Source organism: Chelonia mydas, chromosome 3 (assembly GCF_015237465.2).
Source record: "Chelonia mydas isolate rCheMyd1 chromosome 3, rCheMyd1.pri.v2, whole genome shotgun sequence".
In the NCBI taxonomy this organism is placed as follows: Eukaryota; Metazoa; Chordata; order Testudines; family Cheloniidae; genus Chelonia; species Chelonia mydas.
Genome location: NC_057851.1, coordinates 79,903,202 through 79,929,094, shown reverse-complemented (window position 1 = coordinate 79,929,094; position 25,893 = coordinate 79,903,202). Strand labels below are relative to the sequence as shown.

Here is a 25,893-nt window from a genome sequence, read left to right as displayed (position 1 = left end):
TTTTTAAGGTAGTTTATATGTCACTGGATTTGTACATATCTGAAAGCAGTCTTGTAATTGGCACATTCCCAATGGTCTTTTTGAAAAACACTTCTTCTATTGTAGATGGACTAATTGAACGTAAAGCTGGCAAAAGCAATAAGAGTTTTCCAAAACGGCAGGGTTGTGTGGGGTACCTAGAATACAAAACGAAAAAGAATGTTATTGAGGTGTTGTATGTTTCTCCAAACAGCAAAATCACTTACCTTAATGAGCAACAAAACCCAAATTAAGCAAATTGTAGGGTTTAGTTCTGACTGAGTGAAATCCTACTTGCCTTCTCATAAAAGTAGACATGTTTACTTTATGGGAATGCTGATGTGAGTGAGGTAAGCAGGCTTTGGGCCTGTTTCCACATTTTGTTTGGCCATTTTGTTTGATCTCTCAGATGAATAACTTATAGAAGGCCAAACTCTGCCCTGACTTACACCTCAAACAATAACCTTGAATTGGGTGTAACTCAGAAGAATTTGGCCCAGGTTCAATAAACTGGGTTTATTAGATTGAACTTGCAATGTACCCAGTATGCTGCAGATGTTTGAGTGCAGCGTCACTTTTAATAATTGACATTTTGAATACAAAATTCTGAGTGAGAAGCAACATTTCCTTCCCCCTGAAAATATACATCTATAAAAGGCTATTTTCCATCCTTGTTAGCCACAGAATTCTTCACAACTTTTAAAGATAAAACAATATGGGCCTGATTCTGATCTTGCTGGTGCTGATTTTTTCACCAGTGTAACTCTGCTGACTTTGGAGGCATTACTCTGGATTTTGCACTGCTGTAAGTAAAACGAGAAATAGGCCCACTATCAGAAACATTTGGAGCCCGATTCTCCAATCTTCTATCACTTTCACTAATGTAAATCTGGAGTCACCTTATTGAAATCAAAGGACTTGCACTAGGGTAAAACTAGAATGAGAGCAGAATCAGACCTCTTTCTTCACATGTCACATAATACACGATGAAATCCTGACTCTGTTGAAGTCAACAGGGAGTTTTCTCTTTGACTTCAATGGGGCTAGGTTTCACCTACAACATTTCCAACACTCTTATGGAAATACATCAACGTACAATGGAAACTTCTACGACGTTCCAAGGCTATTGCATTGACAAAAGAAAATAAATCTCCTATGATGGGTCCTAGCTCCATCAAACATGGCCAACAATATTTTTTGTATGTCCATCTTTCCAGAAAAGTGGCGCAGACTTTGATATACCTAAAACTGAAGGGGAGGAAGGGAATTACGCTGTTCCTAATTGCTGGCTTTATTTAGACTGCAAGATTTATTTATGGTGTATAGTCATTCACCGCTCTTTACCCTTGTGGTACAGAGCTAACCATTCCACTCCTGCACAAATACCCATGGAAAAATACTATCTATCTAGTCTGTAGTATTGCTTTGGCATCCATGCTGACAGGCAGCCCCTCTATATTGCTCCACTGCTCTGTGCCTTTTTGTTTACCTCAGAAACATGGAGCACTCTAGAACCAGGAGACTGTAGATCCCCAGTTCATGCCTGTTCTCACAACCCATTTGTTGGTTCTCACAAGGCTGGATTCTCCTTTCAAGCCAATGTAAATCACTGATGTAAATAGTTATACTGGTGTAAGTTAGAGGGCTTCCAGAGCATTGACCAGTGGGAAAGCTGCTGAGTTTGGAAAGAGGACCATTCCGTGTAAAGCAGCTGCTTCCTGGCTTTTTTTCCCACTGGCTGGCCATGTAACCCTAACTCCCACTGAGCTTCAGTGGCACACTATTCATGTGGAGGGGCTTCAATGTGGGTGGAGAGAGCATGGCACACAGCTGCCGCTTTTTCCTTTTTAGTATGTACTGGCTGGTATTTTTATGTTTGCTCACATCAGCAGTGAAGGATTCTATTTATAGTCTAAACAAAGGACGTCAAAGATTTCTCCCAGTGAGCATCATTGTTTTTAAGAGTAGGCAATTTTTTAATTTATCCTTAGATTTGCAAAATAATTGCAGTCGGTGGTGGAACTTCAGTATAGCTTATAGCTAGGCTTGGCAGAATTCAGTTTTCCCCCTACAATGTCAATTGATGATATTAATGTATGTTTGTCAGCATTTTTTATTATTATATACTTAAATTTTCACAGTTGCGTGAAATTATGGGGGCCGGGGTCAAAATACAAAGTAAACATCCCTAAGTCAAACTTTGATAAGTTCTCAAGCAGCATTGTTCTTACTTTGCCTAGCTCTAAATTTTGGTTATTATCAATGGAAATATCTTTTCATTGGTTTGTGTGTGTGTACAGTGAAATGGATATTTACCAATATTTATAGATTAAAAACCTAACCCTTTCAAGGCTAGTTATAGCAGTACTTGATGCTGATAGGGGGGATTTTCCTAGAATACATTGTCATCTGGATTCACATGTGTAACTCTCAGATCATTGAATTATGTCCTCTACTGGAGATTTTATTCTATGTGGGTTCTTATACCATGCTCATCACCATAGTATTTGAGTGTGTTAAGCAGTGTGACTGTCTGTCATTGTATGTGTGTGTTCTCTCATCTTCTCGCCAGGGGCAGAAGTGTGTGCAATGGAGTGTTTTGTTTTGGATTTTATTTTTAAATGATATATAACATATATACACACACAGACATGTTGCTATGTGTGTGTTAGAGAAGACAAGGTCAAAGAAATGTGCCTTGCACGTGGAGCAGAAGGTGATGAGATTTGTGATGGCCCTTAGTTTTTGGGAAAGTTCATACCAGTGTCTTGGGTTAGCCTGTGAGAAAGCCCTGTCTCCCACACAGACAGGCTTCACCCTTATTTGTACAGAGTTCCATTGTGCCAGAGGAGACAAGTTGTTTAGTGGAAGTTGTAGCTTTTATAAAATGGGTTAGGTCAAGAAATAAATAGAAATTAGGCTTTGGCTTTAATTAGGCTAAGTATAGAGGAGTTTGGGAAATTGAGGTTGTTAGTGTGAGTAAAAGTTAAACAGTAAGATGGGAAAATTGAAGTCAGCAAGGACATGACCCAGGGTTATGTTGTGGCTATGTGTTGGTTAAAACTGGTTTTGGAATGACTTTTAATGAGCAGTTTTGAGAATTAGGAATGTTTTACTAAAATGCTATGAACACTGATAGCATGGAAAGAACATTGGTGCAAATGTTAATTTAAATGTGTAATGTGAAGAGCCAATGTAGAGGTGGAAGAAATGTGACTATGGTAATGGACAGGTTTAATGTTAATTAGTATTATCATGGGTTGTAAAAGGAGTAGCCTTTTAAATTGGACGGAGCTCCAATGCTGTGGCTTGCATTGTGCAGGAGGTCAGACTAGATGATCATAATGGTCCCTTCTGACCTTATTAGCTGAGTCTATGAGAACACTGAAAGGGTACTGTTAGGTTATAGGATTATAAGGCTGTACTTTGTCTGGTTGTCAGTGGACTGATCATCTGTTGATACACCATTCCACCTTCAAATGTGAGTATAATTGTAGTACTGTGTAAATGGTAATTGTATGCCTGTTTGCTTAACTAATTTTTCTCTTTTTAAAAAAGTTTGGTTCTATCATTCAAAGTGTCATACAGGATCCTCTACTAAATTAAATTGTCTGTAAGTGACCTTGAGGCTCGAAAACTAAGTTTGGTTTATTATAATCTTAGCTTTAGTGAATTAACATTTAATTGACAACGTTTAAAATTCAAGGTTATAAGTGAGGGGAAGCCCAGATTGACAGCAGTGAGTCTAAGTATTGCCCCTTTTCAGAATAATTGTTTAAGAGGAGGCAGTTTGGTGATATAGATCAGATGTACTTCCTTCAATGACACTAGACAGAATCTGGCTAAAAAGTTTAATATTTCAAGCTGACATTTTGGAAGGGACAGGTGAGGATAGGTGACAAAAAAGAATGGGTATATGGAAATGCACAGACTGGAGGTTAGACCTTCTTTTTTTCTTTTGGGTGCACCTCCATGTCCACTATGGAACCCTGATGATTCTCCCTTTTTCCCCCACCCTTGTGCCTCTACTCAAATTCCACCTGCTCCAGGCCTTGCATTACAGCCAGTTTATTTCTGGCGAAGGACTGGACAAGACGCCTTTCAGAGCTCATCACAATAGCTCCTGAAATGACTGGAGGAATCACTATTGAAGGGTATGCTTTGCATCTGATTCCTCTGTCTCCTTTCCTCCCCACCCAATTGCCTAATGAATTGCTTTGGCAGTAGTCCTCCTAGCCCTTGTGCTCCAAGGCTGGAGGATAGTTTTAAAAAGTATTCAAAGCATGGTGCTCTAAACTGTGGTCACATTAAGACAGCTGCTCACATAGTGAAAATAACAGTGGTTTTCTACATAGTACAGTTCACACATTCCCAGTTTTACCCTTGTTAGTTTCACAAGGTGGTGACTACAGCTTTTGTAGTTGGTATAAAGGTTTCTGTTTCTCATGTTTTATGCTGAACAAGATATATGGAAAACCTCATTTCAAAACTACTATTCTCACCATTCTGGTTAAGATGTACTGAGCTAGGAGTCACAAGATCTGGATTTTTCTATTTCCAGCTCTGCCATGACTCGCACTACGGTCTTGGACAAGTCACTGCCTCTGTTTCCTTATCTACAAAGTGGGAATAATACAATAAAAGATTCTGAGATGCTAAAATTTAAAGCACTGCATGTGGTGGTGTTATTTAATACAGTAAAAGACATACAAAAACTCCAGTTTTCTAAATGTATTATGTTCCTTTTCAGGGATCACATACCATGAAAAACTCCCTCTTTCATTTTCTCACTTACTTGAATACATTCCATGTCCCCCATTCTGTTTGGATAACCCAAGTTCTACTACAGGCATACAGTCACTGTGAACACAGTATGAAATCCTGGCTCCACTGAAGTCAATGGACATTTTGCCATTTACTTCACTGAGGTCAGAATTTCACCCCGAGTGTTTGAAAAAAGTATTCAAAGAAAATATTGATCACCTGGTGTGGATGTAACTGTTCAGAGTGAGCTGAGCTTCATCCTGAAGGGCTGCAATGGCAGCAGCATTTCGAAAACTTCTCAGTTCAGAACCACTGTGTGTAGGTACTGGAAAGCAGATCAGTAACTAGTCAGGGGGACTCTTAAGAAGGTCAAAATATTTAAGATTTAACGTAAAAATAAAGATTCATTTTTAAACATTTAATTTGTAATAGTTAAAGTGTAACACTGCCTATTAGCTGATGTAATCACATCACTGTTTTAAAATGTCAGTGTAGACTTTAAAGTGGCCAACCAGCAAAATGGCTAGTTATCCCAAAAAAAAAAAAAAAAAAAAAAACAGATTTCTGCTTACCAGCTTTAAAAGTGACAATGCATTTGAGACAGGCAAATTCAGTAGCATCTAGCCGAAGTTGTCTAAATCTAGCCACAACCTCCTGTAAAGCCTGTATTTCTGAAATAATTTTATTCAGCTTCTGAGAATCTGTATTGTCACCATTCATGCCTAGAATAGAAACATATGAAAAAATACTCTATATTAAGACATTTGCATTAATATATATTGATTTCTGACAAAATCCTCTGTATCAATATCTATTCAATTGTCACTTAGATATCCGATTCCATGTAAACTGACTATATTGTATGAAAGTTAATATAAAATCTTCTCTTGGATGATAACAAACACAGTAATTTGCATTTAAATGACAATGCAAGCAGTCATGAATACAACAAAACAACATTATTTGCATTTAAATATAGATTTATAAATGACAGGTATGCTCTATTGTTCAGTGGGAATTTGTTATTCTTTACATGTTGTTCTTTTTTCAGTAATGTATTTTTATGGTAATTTCTATAACAAAGTCATTAAATTGTGCAATTCTTACCAGATACAGCCAGTAGAGTGTTAGCATCAACTGGAATGGCCCATTGTGCTATTCCTAGAACAAACAGTTCTCTCCAAGCATCTTCCAAAAGCATCAGCTGCCATACAATAGATGTACAATATAACATGGTGTATAATTTATAGATTTATAAACATTTTCAATATGTAAATTTCTGTTATTTTAAAAACTGCTTTAAATGCCCGCTTTTGTATTTCCCCTCTGAATGTTTTAGCTCTTTCTTTATCTTTTTGATAAGGTATATGGGTAAGAATAGCCCTGGAAGAAATATTAGTATTAATTATTTGTATTACTGTAGAACCTAGAGTCCCCACCCACGCTCAGAGCCCATTGTGCTAGGTGCTGTGCAAACACAGAGAGGGAGAAAGACAGTCCCTACCCCAAAGAGCTTACACTCTTCTTAAAAATCTACTTATATTTTTCAAAAGCAGGCTTGCTCAATAAGCGCTCTCTTCTCCTCCTCAGTGTTAATAGACATGTGTATTGAGAGCAGAATGGATGCCTGACAGTTCTTTTAATGATTTCTGTACTATTAGACCTTTTTTTACCCTGCAAACATGTGATTTGTGAAATGAGTGGCAGATTACTAGATGGTGGCCTGAACTGACACCACTTAATAGAGTCAATTCAAAGCACTACTACACAATGACAGACATCCTCTTATTTACATTTAATCCACTGTTGGTTAAACAAATCTATAGTCTGTTAAAGGACAATATCAAGATATATTAAAATCTTTCTTGTTTTCCTACTTTTGCTGAAAAGAGCCCTTGAAAGCTGGCTACTGAAATCTGGTTACTTTAGAATGTCACTGAACTTTGGGGAAGTTTGAATCCAGGTCCAAACACACCTTAGATTGTCCCTCTTCAACAAGGGACGAACCCCAACTCCACAGCCAAACACGTGTGGAGGTTGGAGCCCCTCTGATTTGGATCCAGATATTGCAGCTCTCCATAATCTTCTATCCTGATTTTGTTTTTGTAGACTTTTTTCCTTGCGAGGGCTGAGTGGCAGACTCTGTGCCCAATTTGCTTCTCTGTTTGCACTGGGGCAATCCCATTGATTTAAGTACAAAATACACTGTTAGGCATGAGAAGAAAATTAGGATCCTTAGGATTTACAGTGGCAAAGCCAGCAAAGAATAATTTAAGTGCACATATGACATTTTGGCTTAGCACACCTCCTTTGCATGGACATGAAGGGTCCTACATTCAGCTGAATCTCTTCAGTTCCATGGCATGGTTTGAGGGGCACACCACAGAGCACACACAGTAGGGACTTGATGCCTCTTTGCAATCCACAACAAGGTGGAGGTGACTTTGTGAGCAGAGCAGGACTAGGCTCAGGAAGTATTGTCTGGTGGCTCTAGGATGATACATTGCCCAAAACTCCTACAAAGAAGGGAGGCGTCACACAAGGGCCTGTGGCTCCTACTGTCACCCTAAGACTTCAGTAGCAGTTGTAAAGACACTTCACTGTTATGCAATTGGCAGGAAAAGAGAAGGGATCCCATCCTCAAGCCTCAGGATAACACACGCTTAGACTTATCGTGTTGGTCAAAGATTTTGCTGAGAAAACATTACATGGATTTTTGGAAATGCAGGGTATACTGGGAACAAGGGAAGAACACATTTTGGAACTATTAAGTTTAGTGATGTCCCTTTATAACATTAAAAAATAGAATCCTTTCAATAGAATTTTGTTTTTCTGACACATCTGAATTTAAGAGATGCATTTCAGTTGCACTGAAGTCCTCCAACAATTGGAAATTTCTTATCTAAGTTCTAATTTTTAATACCCAGTGTTTTAAGCCATATTGGTTTCAAGTCATTACAGCGCTACTAGAGAGACAAGGTGTGGGAGCAGTGAAAGAGGCATCATTTGTACTGAAAGAGGTGCTGAGGCTCAAGCAATTTTTTTACATTCATAACTGAGGCAGCAAGCCCAGAGGTGCTGGGGCTATGACCTGCCAAGCCTAGAAGTGCCAGGGCTGAGCCCTGGCACAAATTAAGCACTGTGGATGAGGTAGTATATTTTACTGGACCTAAAAGGTATTACCTCACCCACTTTGTCTCCCTAATATCCTAGGACCAACATGGCTACAATGCCACTGCATTACAGAACTATGACCATCACAACGTCGGTTACCTTTCTGTACCATCTACTTAAACTTTGCAGAGCTTTTATTCAACTCTAATAAAGAAATTGTGACTGAAATGGAAATGTCTGCACAGAATATGGGTTTTAATTAATTGCATTGGCTTTTATAGTAACACAAACTTCCCAGAGATATGAAATTATCTGAAGTACCATACCCATCTCAGGTTTCTGGTGAGAGAAACAGAACTTACATTACTAACCAGCCATTCCCTGTGCCTTATAAAGAACTGATATTTCATTTAGATATGCAGGTTTCTATGTGGTATAAAGAAATTGATTCTTAGCCATTAATTGGCTTTTGTAAAACTTTGTCACTTGTTCATGCAGATGGCAATGAACAATGATTCCTAGATATCAACACCATGCAGTTAAAGTCGGAAGACTTTAGAAATTAAAGGAACTTTCTCTTCCAACTAGCTAAGCCTCTCCTGGTTCTGATGAATATGTCTTTAAAGCCTCCAGTTGGAATAGCTCATGCTGACCTTAGTGAGGGCTTATAAATGGCCTTCATTCCTCAGAGGAATTAGAAAATCCCAGGCTTTCTAAAAGACCTACTTCTGCTTCAGAATCAGGCACTATCTATAAGGATAACCTGCTGTTGATTACTTGTGTTTTGTCAACTGATGGGGTTCCACATTTTTCAAGACAGAAAAGTGCCACATAGTTATAGAATTGTAATGTTTTAATTTTTCTAGAGGTGCCCAAAACAAAAGCAGATCCTAGGAAAAGATTTTAAACTCTTCAGCTAGATGTCAAAAGACATGCAGAGGAAATTTAGACATTTTTATCTGTGCCACTATTAAATTAAATGAAACAGTAGTACTATTGTAAGGATCATCTATCTGATTCTCTAACTATGGAATAAGGCTATTAAAAAAGAGTTATTTCCTTTGAGATTCTCCTGAATGTGAGAGGAAGCTGAGGAATCATGCTAGAGAGAGGTTCAAACCATAGTTCCATATCTGAACCTCTCTGAATTTTGAGAAATGTGGATCCAGGTCTAAACTTTTCAACTCAGACCCATCCTTACAACTTGGAGGGCAGAATGGTGAAGTTGACATTGTTAGAACTTTAAAACAGATTCAATTGATGTTACAATTTGCTAACACTTGCCTTTCATTTAAAATGTAAGCTATGTCGCTGGCTCATTTAAGATGACAGGATAAACTGATTTCTGTGAGGAATTTAATGGGAAACGTTCAACTATATGGAATGTGCATTAGCCATTTCTACTGTATTGATGAGCCTCTCTCTTGAAAGATGTTTCCTTCCTCCCACTCCCTTCACTCCATTCTTCCTGGAGGGATGATCGCTTGGGGAATTTTTACATATTAGACCAAACTGAGCTCTGGCCTAGGTGGATGCAACTGCTGTTGATGTCAATAGTCCATGGCTGAATGTGATCGTTGTGGCATTATGACAGAGATTGTTTTCTTTGAAATGGCAGTAGTTTTCAAAGCAAAAACCATTTTCCATGATGTCTGTGTAATGAAGTACACTCTAGGTCTGATTCTGCAGGTCCTTCATAAGCCTGATCCAGCTTCCCGATCCACAAGAGCAACTGTATTTGAAGTTGACGGAAATGGCTTGCATGCAGCAGCTGATGAACTGGGCCCACTCCTATTATCTTTCTGTCAGTTGTTCCCTGTTGACTGTTAAGCCTTTGGCTTATGGCAGTTCTGCAGCCTCTTTAAGATCCTACTCATCCAATGGCCCTGAATGTATATACCTGATTTGCTGGTGACAATACATAGAGGGAGGTGAATGAGGCTCCACATAGCTAACCTCACAAAAGGGCTCTCAGAATCTGGGACTAGCTCTAGAAAAAGGACCTTTCAGTTTATCTAAGCAAATGTCTTTTTGTGCCACATGTGATATGTATTTAGGTTGAAAACTCTCTTGTCATCCTGAATCTTTTTCTGTTCACAATATGCATTTGTTTATGTACTTACACTAACATGCTACAGACCAAATATTGTATTTTATTTGGTGACTATTATAAGAGTCTAATACAAATAGTTGTAATATTTAAGATATGACTTTTATTTCCAGTTATTGTATTGCAAAATTAAATTCAATGATATCAAAATATTAGATACATTTTTGTGGTTGGAGCTTTGTATAGTTTTTTCCTTTTTATTATTGTCTGATTACTTTTCAGAACTAATGCACTATATTAAATAGATCAAGTCCTCATCAAAAATCAAGTCATTACAAAATTGCTTTAGTTAGTGTGGTTCACTCACAAATCACTTGAGGCAAAGGCAAGTTGTCACAAAGGAAAACAAGACAAATTAAGGAGGATTTTAATTAGGATTAAAAAAAGAGTAGGCTGAATTCTGCTCTGAGTCAGATCAATGAAGTTATTCCACATTTACACTGAAGTCAGTGTGACTCAGAGAACTATTTGGCCATTGTACACTAGTAGGATTAAATGGTAAAAATGTTTACTGAGAGTGCACTTTTCATCCAGAGAGCTCAAAGCACTTTACAAAGGAGAATAAATACCACTATACTCAGTTTGCAATTAGAGAAGCTGAGGCACACAGAGATTAAATGACTTGCAAAAGTTCAGATAGAAGGTCAAGGGAAGAACCAGGAATAGAACTTGGAGGCGAACTTTTAACCCCTTTTAAGTCGATATGAGCTTTGCCATTGACTTCAGTGGGGCCGGGATTTCATCCCTGGTCTCCTGACTTCCAGCCCTGTGCTCTGTCCACTGCAACATGCTGCCTCTCATAATATTTGTCTTATAGCAACATCTATTTCCTATCTGAGTTTCACCTACGCTATAAAATATCCATTTCAGACTGGTGAAAATTGCTGTTAAAACAATATATTATTTTAGAGATTGGCCAGATCAAAAACTATGGGGGCCAATTCCTTTGGAAGGGTGAAAAATCTGATCTAGATCTGAATTTTGTGGACCATCTTTAATATGGTTGCCAGACTAAGGACAATTACTTGTCGTATAAGTCTTACCTGATCTTGTAACGACAGAGTGGAAAAGGCTGGAACGCTCTTGGCCCATTTGATGCTCATAAAGAGAAGCCTGGCAGCAGATTCACAAACAGATTCAGTGGCCACTTCATAGAGGTACATCGGTGTACCATTGACTTCATGTGGATACTAATATAAAAAGTAAAATAAGGAATAATAATAAAAAGTGACTAAGATAGCCATAGAGTTTAAGATCGGAAGGAACCACCAGATCATCTTGTCTAACCTCCTGTATATCCTAGGCCACCACCCATGCACTAAACCCAGCAACTAACATGAGACCAAAATATCAGCCTCCAGAAGACTAGACTATTATGTGCCAGGCAGAGAATAGGAGGGACTGAGATCCAACAGTGTCTGAAGCCCCTGCAAGGGCAGGGAAATGATTAAGTGAGATATCGCCAGATAATTCTGGCAAGTGACCCACATGCACATGTTGCAGAGGAAGGTAACTCTTTCCCCCGACCTCCCCAGATCACTGCCAGTCTAACCTTCTCAACTTATAAAAATTCCTTCCCAAACCAGCATATGGTGACCCATTAGACCCTGAGACTGTGAGCAAGAACCAGCCCCCTGAGCATGTGAGCAAGCACTAGCCAGCCAAGAACCTAAAAGAGAGAATGCTCTTTGCCACCTCCGAGCCCTGGCTCACCCCAGCCAATTTCCCATCTCCAGCAATGAGCATCCTGATGCTTCGGAGGAAGGAGATTAAAATAAACAACAAAACTAAACCACCCACCCAGTATACATTGGGGAGAGGAAGAATCCTCCCTGCAGGTGGCTGGTTGAAACCCTGAAATGAGCTTTCAGGAACATAAACATAAAACAAAAACCAGAAGTGAAGCCACTGGCTGCTAAGCCCTGCCCTCTTTTTATTCCTCACCTCAGATATGCCTGCACTTCACTGGTCATTCCTGTATATAGATAATTGATGCAATCCCCCATCCTGCACCCACTGAAATTAATAGCAAAATTTCCATTGGCTTCTGTGGGCCCTTTATAAAGCAGGCTATTTGCTTTGCTATCCATGGGGATGAATGGGACCATATAAGCATAAGATCACAGTATGGCAGAATTAAATTCTAACAGTAGAAGAAACCTATTAAAAATATAGCTTGATTCCCGGACCCTGTCTCATTACTTTATTCAGTGTTCCCTGTTTTCAGAGCAGATGTAGATATATGTTTGAATCAGTATTTTATTTTGTCACCCCTAATCCACACCCAGATTCAGCAGTATATCCCTATTCCTCAAAGCACTTACGCAGGTGCTTAGCCTTAGTCACATACTGAAGTCGCATTGAGTTCAGTTGGATTTAAACATGCACTTAAGTGGTTTGCAGCAAGCACAGAGTAAAATACATTTTCTTTCTAAATAATTTCTGGTTTAATATTTTTGAATTTACATTTATAAAAATAGAAATATGATTTTTACAAGCAAGTTCACAGTGGGTTTCACCAAGCTATAGACCAGGGTTGATTTACAACAATTTTTCTGTAATTTGTTGTGTACTCTAAATACAAACGTGCTTATGAATATTTTGGAAAGGAGAGCATGAAAATATTTGAGTTATCAATTTAAATAACTCATAGATAAGCCTCATCCACCAAGTTATGACAGCAATTTCCTATTCTGCTTATTAAATGTCAAAGGCCAGAAATAAAAAGATAAATATACTTGTGTACCTAGATATTTGGATAGGCTGCGATAATTTGCTCAGTATATTACAGTGCATTATGGGCTCAATCATGACATTTTATTGTCCAGAACGTCAATGATTCTCCAATTTTAATAATACTGTGTCCAAGACTGAAAGGTGTAGGTTGGCGGGTAGTCTGCAGGTGGCAGTATTTCTGAACTGTTCCACTGTGTGTAGGTCTTTCCAGAGAATGCATATTTATACATATACTATAAAAGCTCACAAATGGTGTGTGCTTATGTCTAAAATGCACTGGTGTGTATTTATCTCCGTATTGCAAGAATGATTTTAACTTGCAGACAATTGTTCTCTTGCTCTCCACCAAAATAGTTTTTTTTTTAAGTGTTGAGGGGGCCAATCATAAAGTTCTTATTCAAACACAATTCTCCTTAAAATCAATAGAAGCATTTACACTTCACAGTATTGGGTCCGAATTTGTATTCTGCCATAGAACTGACTGGATCTCACACAAACACACCCTGTGGAGACACTTAACAACCCCAGCTCTAAAACAAGACTTGCCAACCCCTGATTTCAGGACCAAATATTTTTGCCATAATCTCTGAACACTCTCTTAGTGCACCTCATTAGAACACGGAAGGCAGCTCTGACCTTTGGCGTTGGTTGTGCCAGGCCCACCAACGTCTGCCGTTCAGGGGTAGTCGATACAGCAGCCAGCTCTAGATTGTGGGGTTCCAGCTGCGAGACAGCTGTAAAGAAGGTCGGAGCAGGTAAAGCTGCAGAGGGAAAGTGAGGTGTAGCTCCATTCTCGTCCTTGTGTCCCCTGAAATACAGCGCAACTTGCTTCCTTATTGTGGATGTCCTTGGACCTCTTTCGTGTTGCACAGCTGGGAACAAAGGGCTCATTTAGTGAATACATTACCCAGTTGCGGCCTGATCCCAAAGCCCATTGAAATCAATGGAAAGACTCCCATTAACGGCAAAGGGCTTTGGAACAAGCTTCACTGACTTACTCTACTTCATTGTCCTAGGTTATTTACTGGTGCATGCGGAATTAAGTGCCTGATAGTGCATACCATAGCATTACTTTCAGTGCCTAATATTAGGTGGCTGACCTTAAATGCAACATAAACCTCCAGATTTCCCACCCCCAAAAGAAATGAAAAGAGTTATCTGAAAGTTTGTCTGGATTTCATGTATAGGCATTAGTAGCCATCTCTTCAGCATGACAATGTTATTCATTTAGTGGCACTAGGCGTTTTATAGCCCTGATTTTCTTTTCCTGTGATGTCTAGTTTAGGATTTCTGTGGGGTTCTTTGAGGGGTAGTGTGGTAAATAGTTACTGGGTCATATTATGTTGAGGATCAAATCAGTAGGATGCTAACGGTCCTGTTTTATTAGGTCAAGATATTCCACAACTTTGATTGTGCTATTCCGCAGGAAATGTCTAAAATACAGGTTCAGTTTTGTAATCTGGAGTCAGCAATGCATTAGCCTTGCCTAGATTTTGTTGCCTAAGGTATTATGGGGCAGCTCTAGTGAATCTGCAAGGAAATATTTGCCGGTCCCGTCAGCAATAGGGTTGCCAATTTTGGTTGGATGTATTCCTGGAGGTTTCATCACATGACATAATCTTTAATTAAAGATTAATCTTTAATACCTGGAGACTTCAGGGCCATCCTGGAGGGTTGGCAACCCTAGTCAGCAATGACAGCACAATACTTTCCAGACTAACTCTGGCAGGCATTAGAACCCGGCCATTAGAAAACAAACAAACAAAAAGTTTACTTCAGAATTATAAGGGGAAATAGCCAAGACTCGATAAGATTGCAACCCAGTGAGTCACTTGGAGTGTTTGCGCGATTAAATTCTGTTGCTGGTCTCCATAGGATCGGAATCGGATTCAAGTCGAGAAGATTTATGCCAATAACTGTGGCAAGCGCATCAGGAAATCTCTCTGTTTAGGCATCTTCAATGTACAGCCATTGTCTTACATGTGCTAATAAAACAATCTGAGTGTGAAATCCTGACCCCATCGAGGTCAAGCGGAGCTTTGCCCAGGACTTCCCAGGAGCCAGGATTTCACTGTCCTTGTTTCGGACCGAAATGTGTTGAAAGGTTTATTGGGCACTAGAAGACAGTAGACGGTTGCACACGAGGTATACTGAATGAATGCCAAGCCAGGCTGACTGCTCGTGGATTATCAATCGAAAAATTCGTCATTGTTTCTGGCTACCGTTTCCTCCACAGAGACGATCTGTGGCTCATCATATCGTTTATTGTATAGGGAAATCTTACAGCTCACAGTTTGCTGACCTATGCCAGGCCTCGCGGCTTCCAAGTGACGGACTTTAATTGATAGTCTAATTGAGTCTTAATTCTAGTATTAATAGCATCTCAAAAAAGTTAAGGTGAAAGGCTAATTTTAACAGCAAGGTTCTCAATTCTCTGAATAGAGCACGGGGTTCCTGTCTCCACTGAGGGCAGTGGCAAAAGTCCCGTTGCCTTCAATAAGCTGAGGGTTTCACCCACTGCCTACACTTCATTAAATTGTTTCTAGAGCGACTTTTTTCTTTCTTTTTTTTGGGTCTGATTGAGACGTTACAACAAGGGACTGGATTGTGTCTAACCTGATCAGCGCCTAGGGCTGTGGAATAACTGGGTCCTTCTTACTCGGAGCTCTGTGACATTTCTGTTCCCTGCACAAAAATCCTGCAGCTCCTTACCACACGTTGGATCTGGACATTATGGGTCAAATCCATCCCTGGCATAGCTCCGCTAACTCGCATGGATCCACGCCAAGGGCTGGATTTGGCTGAAATACATTAATTGGTGGTTTCATTGCGCTTGTTTCACTGTTTTAGTTGCTTTTGCCATCAACCCAAACAATTTGCCCGGCCCTGGCTTTGGGTCCATTGTACACAGCTGAATAACAGACGTTCCGATGGGAACGGATCGGCTCCGAATTGGGGGCAGGGGCAGGAGGGCTAAAGGCAGTGGCGTTCATTGCTGGGGCAGGAAGGGGTGCTGGGGCAGGGCGTTAATTGCTCGTTGGCAGGAAGGGGTCATTGAGCTGAGCCAGGCACCGTGGACGGGAAGGGAGAATTTTGCCGACAGGTGGAGGGCAGCTGGGAGGGAATACTCCGGGCCGTGGGTTCCGGGCGCTTACATTACAATGCGTTTTTCCCATACATGCGATTCATGGTTCATATTACTCAGCTACAAGGAGAAGGGTAAAAGGATGTGCAAATACCATCTTTGTTCATGTTGACTTCCAAGCATTTCTTCAGTCGACACGCCCTGCATTGGTTCCTGTGTGTCTTATCCACGGGGCAACCTCCCTAAAACAGAGAAACTCCTTTCGTTAAGAGATGGGCTTGCACAGGGCATGGGGTGGGGAACTGACAAGCGAACGGCGGGGCAGCTAAGAACCTGCTCAGCGATCGCAGCATTAGGGAGTACTCCCCCCGCCACCCAAGCACGTGGCTGGTGCCCTTTCTGCTTGTGGTCCGCCTAGGAAGGATTTGTGAACGGAGGGATTTATGGTGCCAAAGATTTTCCAACCGGAACATCAGCCCGAAACCAGTGGGGAGTTCTGCTTTTAAACAGATGCCACCATATGGCCCTGTGTATTTACACTGCCTAACCTTCCCTGGGTCACCTGTGTGCACGGCCCTTACTCAGACAAAACTCCCTGCGACGCCAAAGAGTAGATTGGCCTGAGCAAGCAGCTCAGGCTTGGGCCCTTGGTCAGCGCAGTCTGTAGCTGGAGAGGACAGGGGTAGAGCCATTTGGGTTTGCAGGATCCCTTCTTCAGCGGTTGGGTTGTAGGCTGTGCAGAAACGAGTTACTTCTACAGAAACAGACAAATGAAGGGGAGACTGTAGCGTGTGCCGAAGTGTCCCGGTGAGAAACGGAAGAAAGGGCTCGTTTGGTGGGTGTGAGTCCATGCTCCTGGAATCCGATCTAGTCACAAAGGGGTTCCTTCCTGGGGAGACTATAACGAGGGTTATACGAGTGTGTACGTAGGGTTTAAGGAGGTGAAAGGGACCAAATCATGTTGTCCTCATTCCTGGGAGCAGCCCCGGTGAAATCAATAAAGCAGAATCTGATCTCAGTCACATAGAGGGGAAAACCGGAGTCACTCCACAGTGACTCCAAATGGAGCTACCAAGGATTTCCACCGGTGTAAATAAGATTAGAATCTGGCCCAATAGGGCTACTGGAGTGAGTAAGGCGAACAGGATTTGGCCCCTAACAAATGAGTGGGCAGGTGGTTATGGACAAATCTGTTTCAGCACCTTAGACAGCTCCCCACCCCCAGAGGCTCCAGCTGCGCCCCGGAATAACAGAGCTCCCGAGGCCTGCAGGTGCAGCAGGAGCCCCTATCCGAAGAGGAATAGTATAGACTTAGAGCCACCCAGAGTCCCAGAAAGTCACGCTCGGCTCAATAAACCAGAACTATCTAGCCACAAAGCCAAACTTCAGCCAATACGAGGTAGTGGACATGGAGACCTTAAGAAGATGGGACAAGATGGGGGTGGGTGGATTTTGTAAATAAGTGTAAATGCTGGTGACAGCTATCAGAATTATAAAAAAAGTCACTGAACCAGACACACTATGTGTGTGTGTCTGTCTGTGTTTATACTCTGGCACCGGCTATATTCATTTAGCCCCGGAGCCTCAGATAACTTGACTTATGCATGCAAAAGTTAATGGTCCTTCAGTCTGCCCCTTATCCTTTGGTACTAACTCCGGGCACCATGTGTGGTTATACCGCCATCCCCCCACGCCTCCTGTGCCCTGTGAGACATGATAATGAAGGAAAACCCCTTCTCAGAAAGGTGGGAGCCTGGTATAAGTTGTTAGTGTTAATTGTTCAGAAACAATTTGGCTGTAACTGTGCCGTTCTGGCTTGCGGTGTGAGCTGGAAACCAGTTCACACCTGCCGAGACCCCGTAGACGTTACACTCCTGCATGCATCCGATGAAGTGAGCTGTAGCTCACGAAAGCTTATGCTCTAATAAATGTGTTAGTCTCTAAGGTGCCACAAGTCCTCCTGTTCGTTTTACTCCTCGTCGATCAGTGGAAACTCGCCTTTCCCAGAAGTCAGGTTGCAAAGCGAAACTTATCCCGGACTCTTACGGGGGTCTCCAGCTCCCACTGAAGTAAGGTGCGAAACACCCACAGACTTAGCTTCGGGCCCGGATAGATGCGCTCTCTTCTCTAGCTCTTCCAAGTGCCCTCAAACAAAAAAGCTTCCCGCCTAAAACACCTTCCGAGACAATCCAGTGAACAGAAGCAGAGGGCGCCTAAGGCAATATTGTTATGAGTAAGGGGGATTTATAGCTGCTTCGGAAAAATCTATTTACTCTCCCTGCACGGTTCCCTTGTGTAGAAGTACAAAGCTGACGCTGTCTGGTCAATTTACTTCAATATTCTCTTTGCCATCCGCCTTTTGACTTGACAGCCTTTTCCTTTTTTACTGTTACACATTAGACGATCTTTAGATGTGTGAGGGTGAGTGGAGGTGACACACGGCCTTGTGGGTGCACTATATAATGGTTGATTCGCTGCTGTCCTTGCCCGGACATAGTTCACAGTGAAGTCAGTGGGAATTCGCCGGAGACAGGATCGTGTTTGTAAACACACAGAGGAGACAAGGAGGAAAGTGAAAATTCTTTTCCGCAGCGAGTGAACAGTTCAAATACTCCGGAAACCTCGATTCATTACCCTAGCGCTAATCCTTCAGGTATGATAGTAAATGCCGTCATATTATTTCCCACCACTCCTTATTCTATTTACAACACAGGCAATGAACCCTCTACTTGAATCTACTAGTTGCCTTTATTATAATATGTTTGCAGCGTTGCTGTAGCCTTTTGGTCCCAGGATATTAGAGATCACAAGGTGGGTGAGGTCATCTCTTTTATTGGGCCAACTTCTGTTGGTGAAAAAGACACGCCTTTGAGCTCCACTGTTCTGAAGGAGAGCTATGCGGAGCTTGAAAGCTTGTCCCTTTCACCAACAGAAGTCGGTCCAGTAAAAGATATTACTCCACCCGCCTTGTCTCTTTTATTATAATAGGTATTTATTAGATAGTTGGTGGGAGTTGGAATTTTTACTGTCCTAAATTTCATAGTGACCTGGAAAAGAAACTCTAGCGAGAGAAGCTTGGTCAAAAAGTTTGTACAAAAGTCTTTTCCAGTGAGATGGGCGGGGGGAGGGGGTTGTTTTCAAGAAACCTTCCCTGTAACTATGGTATTGGCTTGGCTTGAACTCATCAGCTCCTCCGTTCACCCCCTCCCTCTCTCCATAACTGCGCTTTTATTTTAATTAAGGGGGGGCTAGAGGTAGGGGACACAGAAATCAAAAGCTGGGGGGTTGCTTTTTCTCCGACTTGGTTATATTTTAATAGCAAAGTTTATATCAGAACATTGTCTTAAAATATTTGTGAGTCTTTGCCCGCTTTTATGCTTAAATAAGCTTGGTAGAAGCACGCAGAGTTGGTCTGACCTGCACCATTATGTAGCGAGGACAAACAGAACCTGTAGCAAGAGAAGGCCACACCAAGTTATGTCACTGTAGTTAAGGTAAATTGGTTTAGTGTTTGAATCTATTTTGTCTCTTTGCTGCTGAACAGAGTATTTATATACCGATACACTTCCACATATGCGCACAACCAGAGAGTAATCGGAACACATGGAGACCGGGGCACTGGCCCCGGAAAACTGCCCAACCTCATGCTAATACACATTGTGTTAATTGACACATAACAATTTACTCGAATTTTGAACTCCTCTTGCTTTAAGAGGAAAGATCTGACGTGTGGAATCAGACTCTTGGTCCATGAAATCCCTTATCCTACCTCAGTCCAATATCTAATGCTTCAGAGGCCGTTCGGTGGCCAGTATATCTGGCGAAACTCCGCCACAATGCAGAGGATGGGGTAGGCATTTCCTCCTGACCACCGCAGGCGATCATTTGGTCCTGAAGCATGAGATTTGATTTTTGATTTGCTGTTTAAATCCCCCCCCCCCCCAGGAAGCTGACTCCTATTCTATTATAATATGCGCCCGGAAGAAGCTTGCGTTAAACATACTGTTAAAATGTGAATATCCTTAAAATGTTTAGCAAACATCCTTGATCTGCTTAAATCTATCGCAGACAAATTCTAGTCCCCCAGCACCCCATTTCCAGACTGTATTAAGCTGGGATGGCATCCAGATGGCAGATTTTGATCCATATTTCGGCATGCCGGAGGGAACTCCGGAGCGACAGTACAATAAATAACTCTTTGGAAGTGGAAGGGAAATGAGCCGGTGCTGTCGCTAGTACCTGATTTCCAGATTTGCAGACGTACGTCCTGTTCCTCCTGATGCTCCGTTTGAAAAATCCTGAGCATCCATCGCAAGCGTAAACCCCATAGTGCTTGCCGGAGCTGCGGTCCCCACACACTTTACAAGGGATGTCTAATATACGACCTGAAAAAGCAGAGGCAAGGGAGGGAGGGGAGGGAGAGAGAGAGAGAACTAAGCAATCTGACCTCTGAAGGGATTAGCACCAGAGCTGCGATAAAAGCAAATAATGAAGTGGTTTTATAGGCAACCTTCTTTCCCTTGAGCAAGTGTCAGTTTTCTACAATGAGAATTATTCATGCACCGCTACATTTATTTGGATCTTCTATAATCGCCAAGACCCGTTTTGGAACGAAAGATTACAGCAGCAGCAGTAGCAAAAACCTCCCTGCTAGGAGAGAAAAGTTTTTGCTGGGTCTGTAGTGCTCTTCAAGCAGGGGGGAAACTACGCTCTGTGTGTAGGGAGTGGCGAGAACCGAGTCACAAAACCAGCTCCCGGTGGGGTTTGTTCCCGCCATTACCTTGGATGGGTTTCCATTACCCTAAAATTTAAGCAAAACTTTCCGCATTAACTGTGGGAAAGTGCAGTTTATGTACTGCCGAACGTACTTGAAATGCCTGGTTTGTTTCTTTCTTCTATCTAATCTATCAATCAGCCACACAGTCTGAATCGTGTTTCCTTTTCAGAGACTTTTGCTGTCAGTGCAAATGCACTGAAAGTCATATAAAATGTATAGAGATTATTAAACCCCATTTCAATGAACGCACCACAAAATCCCTACTAGCTCCTTTCTTTTCTTTTTGTTAGCATCAGTTCAAACAGCCTCCTTCCCCCCCAAAAGGAACTCAAGCTAAAAGTGCAGCTCTCTCACAAAACCTGGGTTTGAGAAACCTGGCCGATTTGGTTTATAGCAATTTGCTTTGCTTTGAATTAGCTCAGTGAGAGTGTCTTAAGTGTGGTGGTGGGGGGGGGGGGGGGGGGGAGCGGTAGGGGTGGAAGAGGGATGGGGGAAGGGGTTGGAAGCTGGATTCAGAGAAGTCTCTTCTGCTCCCTAGAGAATTTAGGAGCCCGGGATGCTTTCAGACATGTTTATCTGGAGGCTCTAAAACAATGCCTCCTGGCAGACAATAGGGACATTAGATAAAGTGTTAACTTAATGATTTTCCCCATTGAAACTCGTTTGACTGCCTCCAATCAGCACAAGCTGCCAGCTTCTCCCCTAAATGAAACTCGACAGCTGCTATATACAACACGGCTAGAGGAATGGGGATTAGGTTAGGGACTGGGGAAGGGAGGGGGCTGAGGAGGGAGGGTAGAGGGGTTAAAGAATAGAAAACTTTTACGCAATTAATAACAAGTCCAGCTAGGAAAGCCACCCCGCACCCCTCCCCCTACAGCCTGTAACGCAAATTGTGGCTCTGGGTCTGCAGGTAGGAGATCGCGAGGAGGGTTTGGGGACAAGGAGTGATTCCTGGGATTGTGTAATTACAAGCCCTCCTTGCCACCTGCCTATTGGGTCACCAGTGACCCGTCAAAAAGAGTAGCATGGGAATTCGGATATCACACAATGCCAACAGGGGCGAGCACTCGACTCCCCCCACCCCCTTCAGCTTCAGCATCCACTGATAGACTTTTACACACACACACACACACACACACACACACGAAGAGGAGGAGGGTGAAGAAAAGACAGTGAAATTATACATGCATCTGTGCCATCCCCTTGCATGCAGTGTCACCACCAGACTAAATGCAGAGTTCACAGGCACTTTGGAGTCTGATTTTAGCTATGCAAATCCCAGACTTTCTTCCCCTGGCTGGAGCTTGCAGATAAATCGGAGCTTCCCGCTCCAAATAAACCCGAACTTTGTTTTCAATCACAGCAAGGAATTTTTGAAACCAGCCTCAGACTAGGCAGTGAACCAGCGAAATGAAGGAGTGCGTTTATTCTCTTTTTTGAAAATAAATAATCCGGATCGGTAGCAGTCTATGTATAACATCAGAGCGGGACTTTTATTTAGTGTGAAAGGCCGTTTTAATACTGCGCGGTTTCTATTTTGTATTTTATTTCACCATATCCAGAGATGATAAAATAATATTTTAAATCCTCTCGACCTAGAGCTAGTAAAATAATGCTAGATTCAGCATTCGTCGCTGTAATTGTAAAAGGAGGAGGGTGGTGACGCAAATTGCAGCCAGATGTATAGTAATTCATGTAAAATATAATTCTATCAGTCGATTTCCCCACCTTCCATTCAATACCTAACTAAACTTACTTCTTCTCCCAGTCCCAAGTGTGTCCGTCTCATCTGATCACTTTTGCAATTATTCTGACTCTCCCCCGACTAATCAACATCTTTAGTGAGTGTCAGCCCCTCAGACTATTGTAGACGTGGCTGTTGTTATGAGAAAATTCTTGGGCAGAACAAATATGAAAGAAAGAAAAAAAAAGCGAGCGAGAGAGAAATGTTAACATGACACGGGGTCATGAGATAACTGATTCCCCCTGTTTAAAAAAGCTCCCCTTTGACGAAGCAGAGCTTGGTCTCCGAAGTCCAACATTAAGAAAATTGAATTTTGTTGATCTGGGAAACCGTTTTTTAACATCCCTCGACAGGGGGTCCTTTGCAGCTTTTTGTGTGTCATAATTGCTTAAAGATATATGGCAGCTTCGATTACTGTAATTACCATCAGAGGCTGTTGAAAGAAGTTAGTCTGGGTTTGAGGGACTGCGGGACGGGGTCTTGTTGCCACCCAGGCAGAGATCACGTTTGACATAACTATACACTCACTGGAGGGGAAGTGGAGCAAGATCCACACTGCAAACTCAGGCCAAGGAGAAAAGCCACAGTAAAAAAACACCCCCCCCCCCCAAAAACAAAACAAAACAAAAAAAACACAACCCCACCTCGTGCCTGCATCTCCCCGGGCTATTCTATCACCACTGGCTGAGCCTGCCTTAGGTCTTCAGCCGCAGACCGTAGTCCTTGAATGGCTCCAGCAGGCGCTAGCACTCATCCTTTCGGGAACAGTTTGCAGATGTCCCTTTAGATCTCTCTCTCTCTCTCCTGATCTCTCTAAATTATAACTTCTCACAAGAGTCCCTTGGATAAAATCTTATAATTTAGACCAACTTGAAGAAAGTGCCAAGAAACCGCGCGGGCTCCTGTCAAACCTTTAACCACACCAGTTACAAGATTATGGATGGTTTCCTGAAACCATGGGATGCCCCTTTTTGAGCTTTCCTTCTTTACTAACCACTAGCCTCGTGCGCGCACATAGAACAAGCCATCCGTTTCCCATGCAATGGTCCCGCGTCCACGCAGCAAATCAAGGGGCACAGAAATTGCCCTAGCTTTAAATTAAAATGTAGTTTGCTTCCCTGCTCCCCAGAACTGGAAGAGGAAACGGAAAATCTGTCCCGATTTTGGGAAACGAGCTGTTGGGGAGGGGTGCAGCTGGTAACAAATCTATTTCAAACGGCAATCGGTGCCGCCAGCTCTCGCGGGAGGCAAACTCAGTAAGTAACAAGGTTCATTTGAAAGGGCTCCAGGGAGGATCGGAGCCAGAAGTCAAAGTGCTATTGATTTCACGGTGTCAGAAATGAGGAAGGTGATGTGAAAAGCACCCAACGATGGGGAAGCCGGCCCAGAACTAAGGTTCTAGATGCGTTGGGTTTTCTCTCCCCCAAAATGTTTTCTATCCCTTCAAACATTTTTAGGGGCACTGGGCTTTTTCCCTGCACCCCTCCCCCGTTTTATTTTATCCTTCTCTTTAGAAAAATATGCCAGGAAACTATTTAATTTGCTGTTTTCGCTCCCTCATCCTTTGCTACCCAATTCCCTTGGGGTGTGGGCTTCAGCGGGAGTTTTGGGTGCGCCAGAAATGCAAGATCAAGTCCTTACATCTTCATTTTTTTTGCTCGGCTTTTGTTAGTGACACAAATCAAGTTCCTTAGGGAGAAAAAAAGCCTTAACGCATCTGTAGGAAAATACTTAACGCAACTCTCTGTGCATAGACAGAAATCAACTTCACCCGCTCGCTTTTCCAAAAGAAACCCCTACATTCAAGCCAGTATTAATTGAAGTAACAACGGCAAAACTCCGAACAAGAAGGGCCAGGCAACCAGCAAAAACAGCGGCTTCTCCCTGGATGGATTCAAACCTCCAAGGGACAAAGGAGGATTGGGGGGCGGGGGGGAATAATAGAGGCTAGAGGCAAAGATAACCATCATGGGTGAGTTAGATGTACATGCATGAGCGTGAATGTAGCAGTTATGTACATATTGTCACAAACTCACGTGTACACCCACTTTTCAGGCGCCTGTTTAAATTGCACTCCACCACCATGATCCTGCTCTGCACAGTGCTATTAAATAGCAAGGAATATAAAGGTCCAGTCAGTCACTTGTCATACATGAAATTGGATTGCGTATTTTTTTCTTTTGTTACTGACTTCGTCCATATTATAAACTCCAAAAGTGCCAGCTGGGATTAGAACCGATTGAGCCGCTCTTCGCAAGAGCGGTTAGTCATACTTTAAATTCCCCAGTTATGAGGTACACGGATTTAGGATTAAGGAAAATGTGACTTTTAAGTTGTTTCTGCTTTCCTCTTTGCAGGATTATTTGGTATGACTGGAAATGGTGTGCAAAGTATTGCATTTAAATCCTCTTTCAACAGAGTTGCTTAATTTAATGATCTGAGTTTTAAACTCTTTTTTTCAAAATAAAAATATTGTCCTGTAGAAAAAGGTTGAATGAGGCCCATGAGAGAAGCAGCACGTTTCAGCTCTTTAATGCTGTTTTAAAACCAAACACCCCCCACCCACAAAATCACGCAGACCTCCACACAAATGCTCACCTCCAGGTGGAATATAACTAACACTGGCTGCACGGATAACTGCATTTCAGACATGCTCGACATCAAAAGTGGAGCAAGATTTCATTAGAGAGCTGTACGATCAAAACAAGCTGTTGGAAATGACAAACCCAGCGTTTTGCAAGCACTTGTCCCAATCTCCCCAAATTCCATCTGGGGCCTGACTGTGTATTAACTGCCGCTACAGATGGAAATATAACATGCTTTTGCAAAACACCCAGGCTGGGCCAGCTCTTCTAAAGGCGGTTAGAAACCTGCATCACATATTACCCACTTGTTGATCCTGCCGGCTTGCTCATGCTCGAATCCCTTTGGAAATCGCTAACTCTGGCTAAAGTCTTGCGGCTTTGGGGAGATCTCTATTCTCCCCTTCCTTGTTTTTCTCTCTCAGTGACAGGTGTTTCCCAAGCAGTCAGAAGTCCTTGCCCGTTGGGAATCGACACATCCTCGCGTCTCTCCTCAGCTCTGGCAGCTTCTTGGGAAGGTTTCTGGAGACACAGACAAGTTTGCTGCGGTTTGTTGTTCCTGCAAGAAAATCCTTCCCGGAGCAGAGGAGAACCCAAACGGCTTAGACGGGGGCTCGCTAGTATTGTCCTAGAAGAAAAATAATACCAGCAGCAATGAAAGGAGAAGGTAGGATTTGTGAGCTGGATTCTGTGCTGAGTGCCTCAGTGCAGCTAGGAGAGATCAGAGCCTGGAAAATAATAGAAGGGTGCCGGGGCGGGGGGGGGGGGGAGCGTCAGAGGAGGCAGTCTCTGGCTCTCACAAGCTGAATGGCACAAAAAGGGAAAGGTTTCCAGAAGTTCATTACACTGGATGACTTTGTGCTTTGAGCTCCAGGCTGAAGCCCCTGTAATATCCCCCGAGAAGCTCTGACAGGCAGCAGTAGGGAGGGGAATAGGACGCCCCTTGCCCACTTAGCTTCT

General features: G+C 42.3%; 1 protein-coding gene across 1 annotated transcript; it reads right to left on the bottom strand.

Annotated features, from left to right (window-relative positions):
* Positions 1 to 25,725, bottom strand: NR2E1 (nuclear receptor subfamily 2 group E member 1). Its single transcript, XM_037894588.2, has 9 exons — positions 25,242 to 25,725; positions 20,067 to 20,212; positions 15,982 to 16,069; positions 13,379 to 13,614; positions 11,050 to 11,196; positions 5,890 to 5,986; positions 5,355 to 5,504; positions 5,002 to 5,107; positions 1 to 176 (listed from the first exon to the last, which is right to left on the bottom strand). Exons 1-9 carry the CDS (start codon positions 25,264 to 25,266, stop codon positions 14 to 16), a joined length of 1,158 nt encoding a protein of 385 aa, XP_037750516.1. The 5' UTR covers positions 25,267 to 25,725; the 3' UTR covers positions 1 to 13.
* Positions 25,726 to 25,893: the final 168 nt, after the last annotated feature.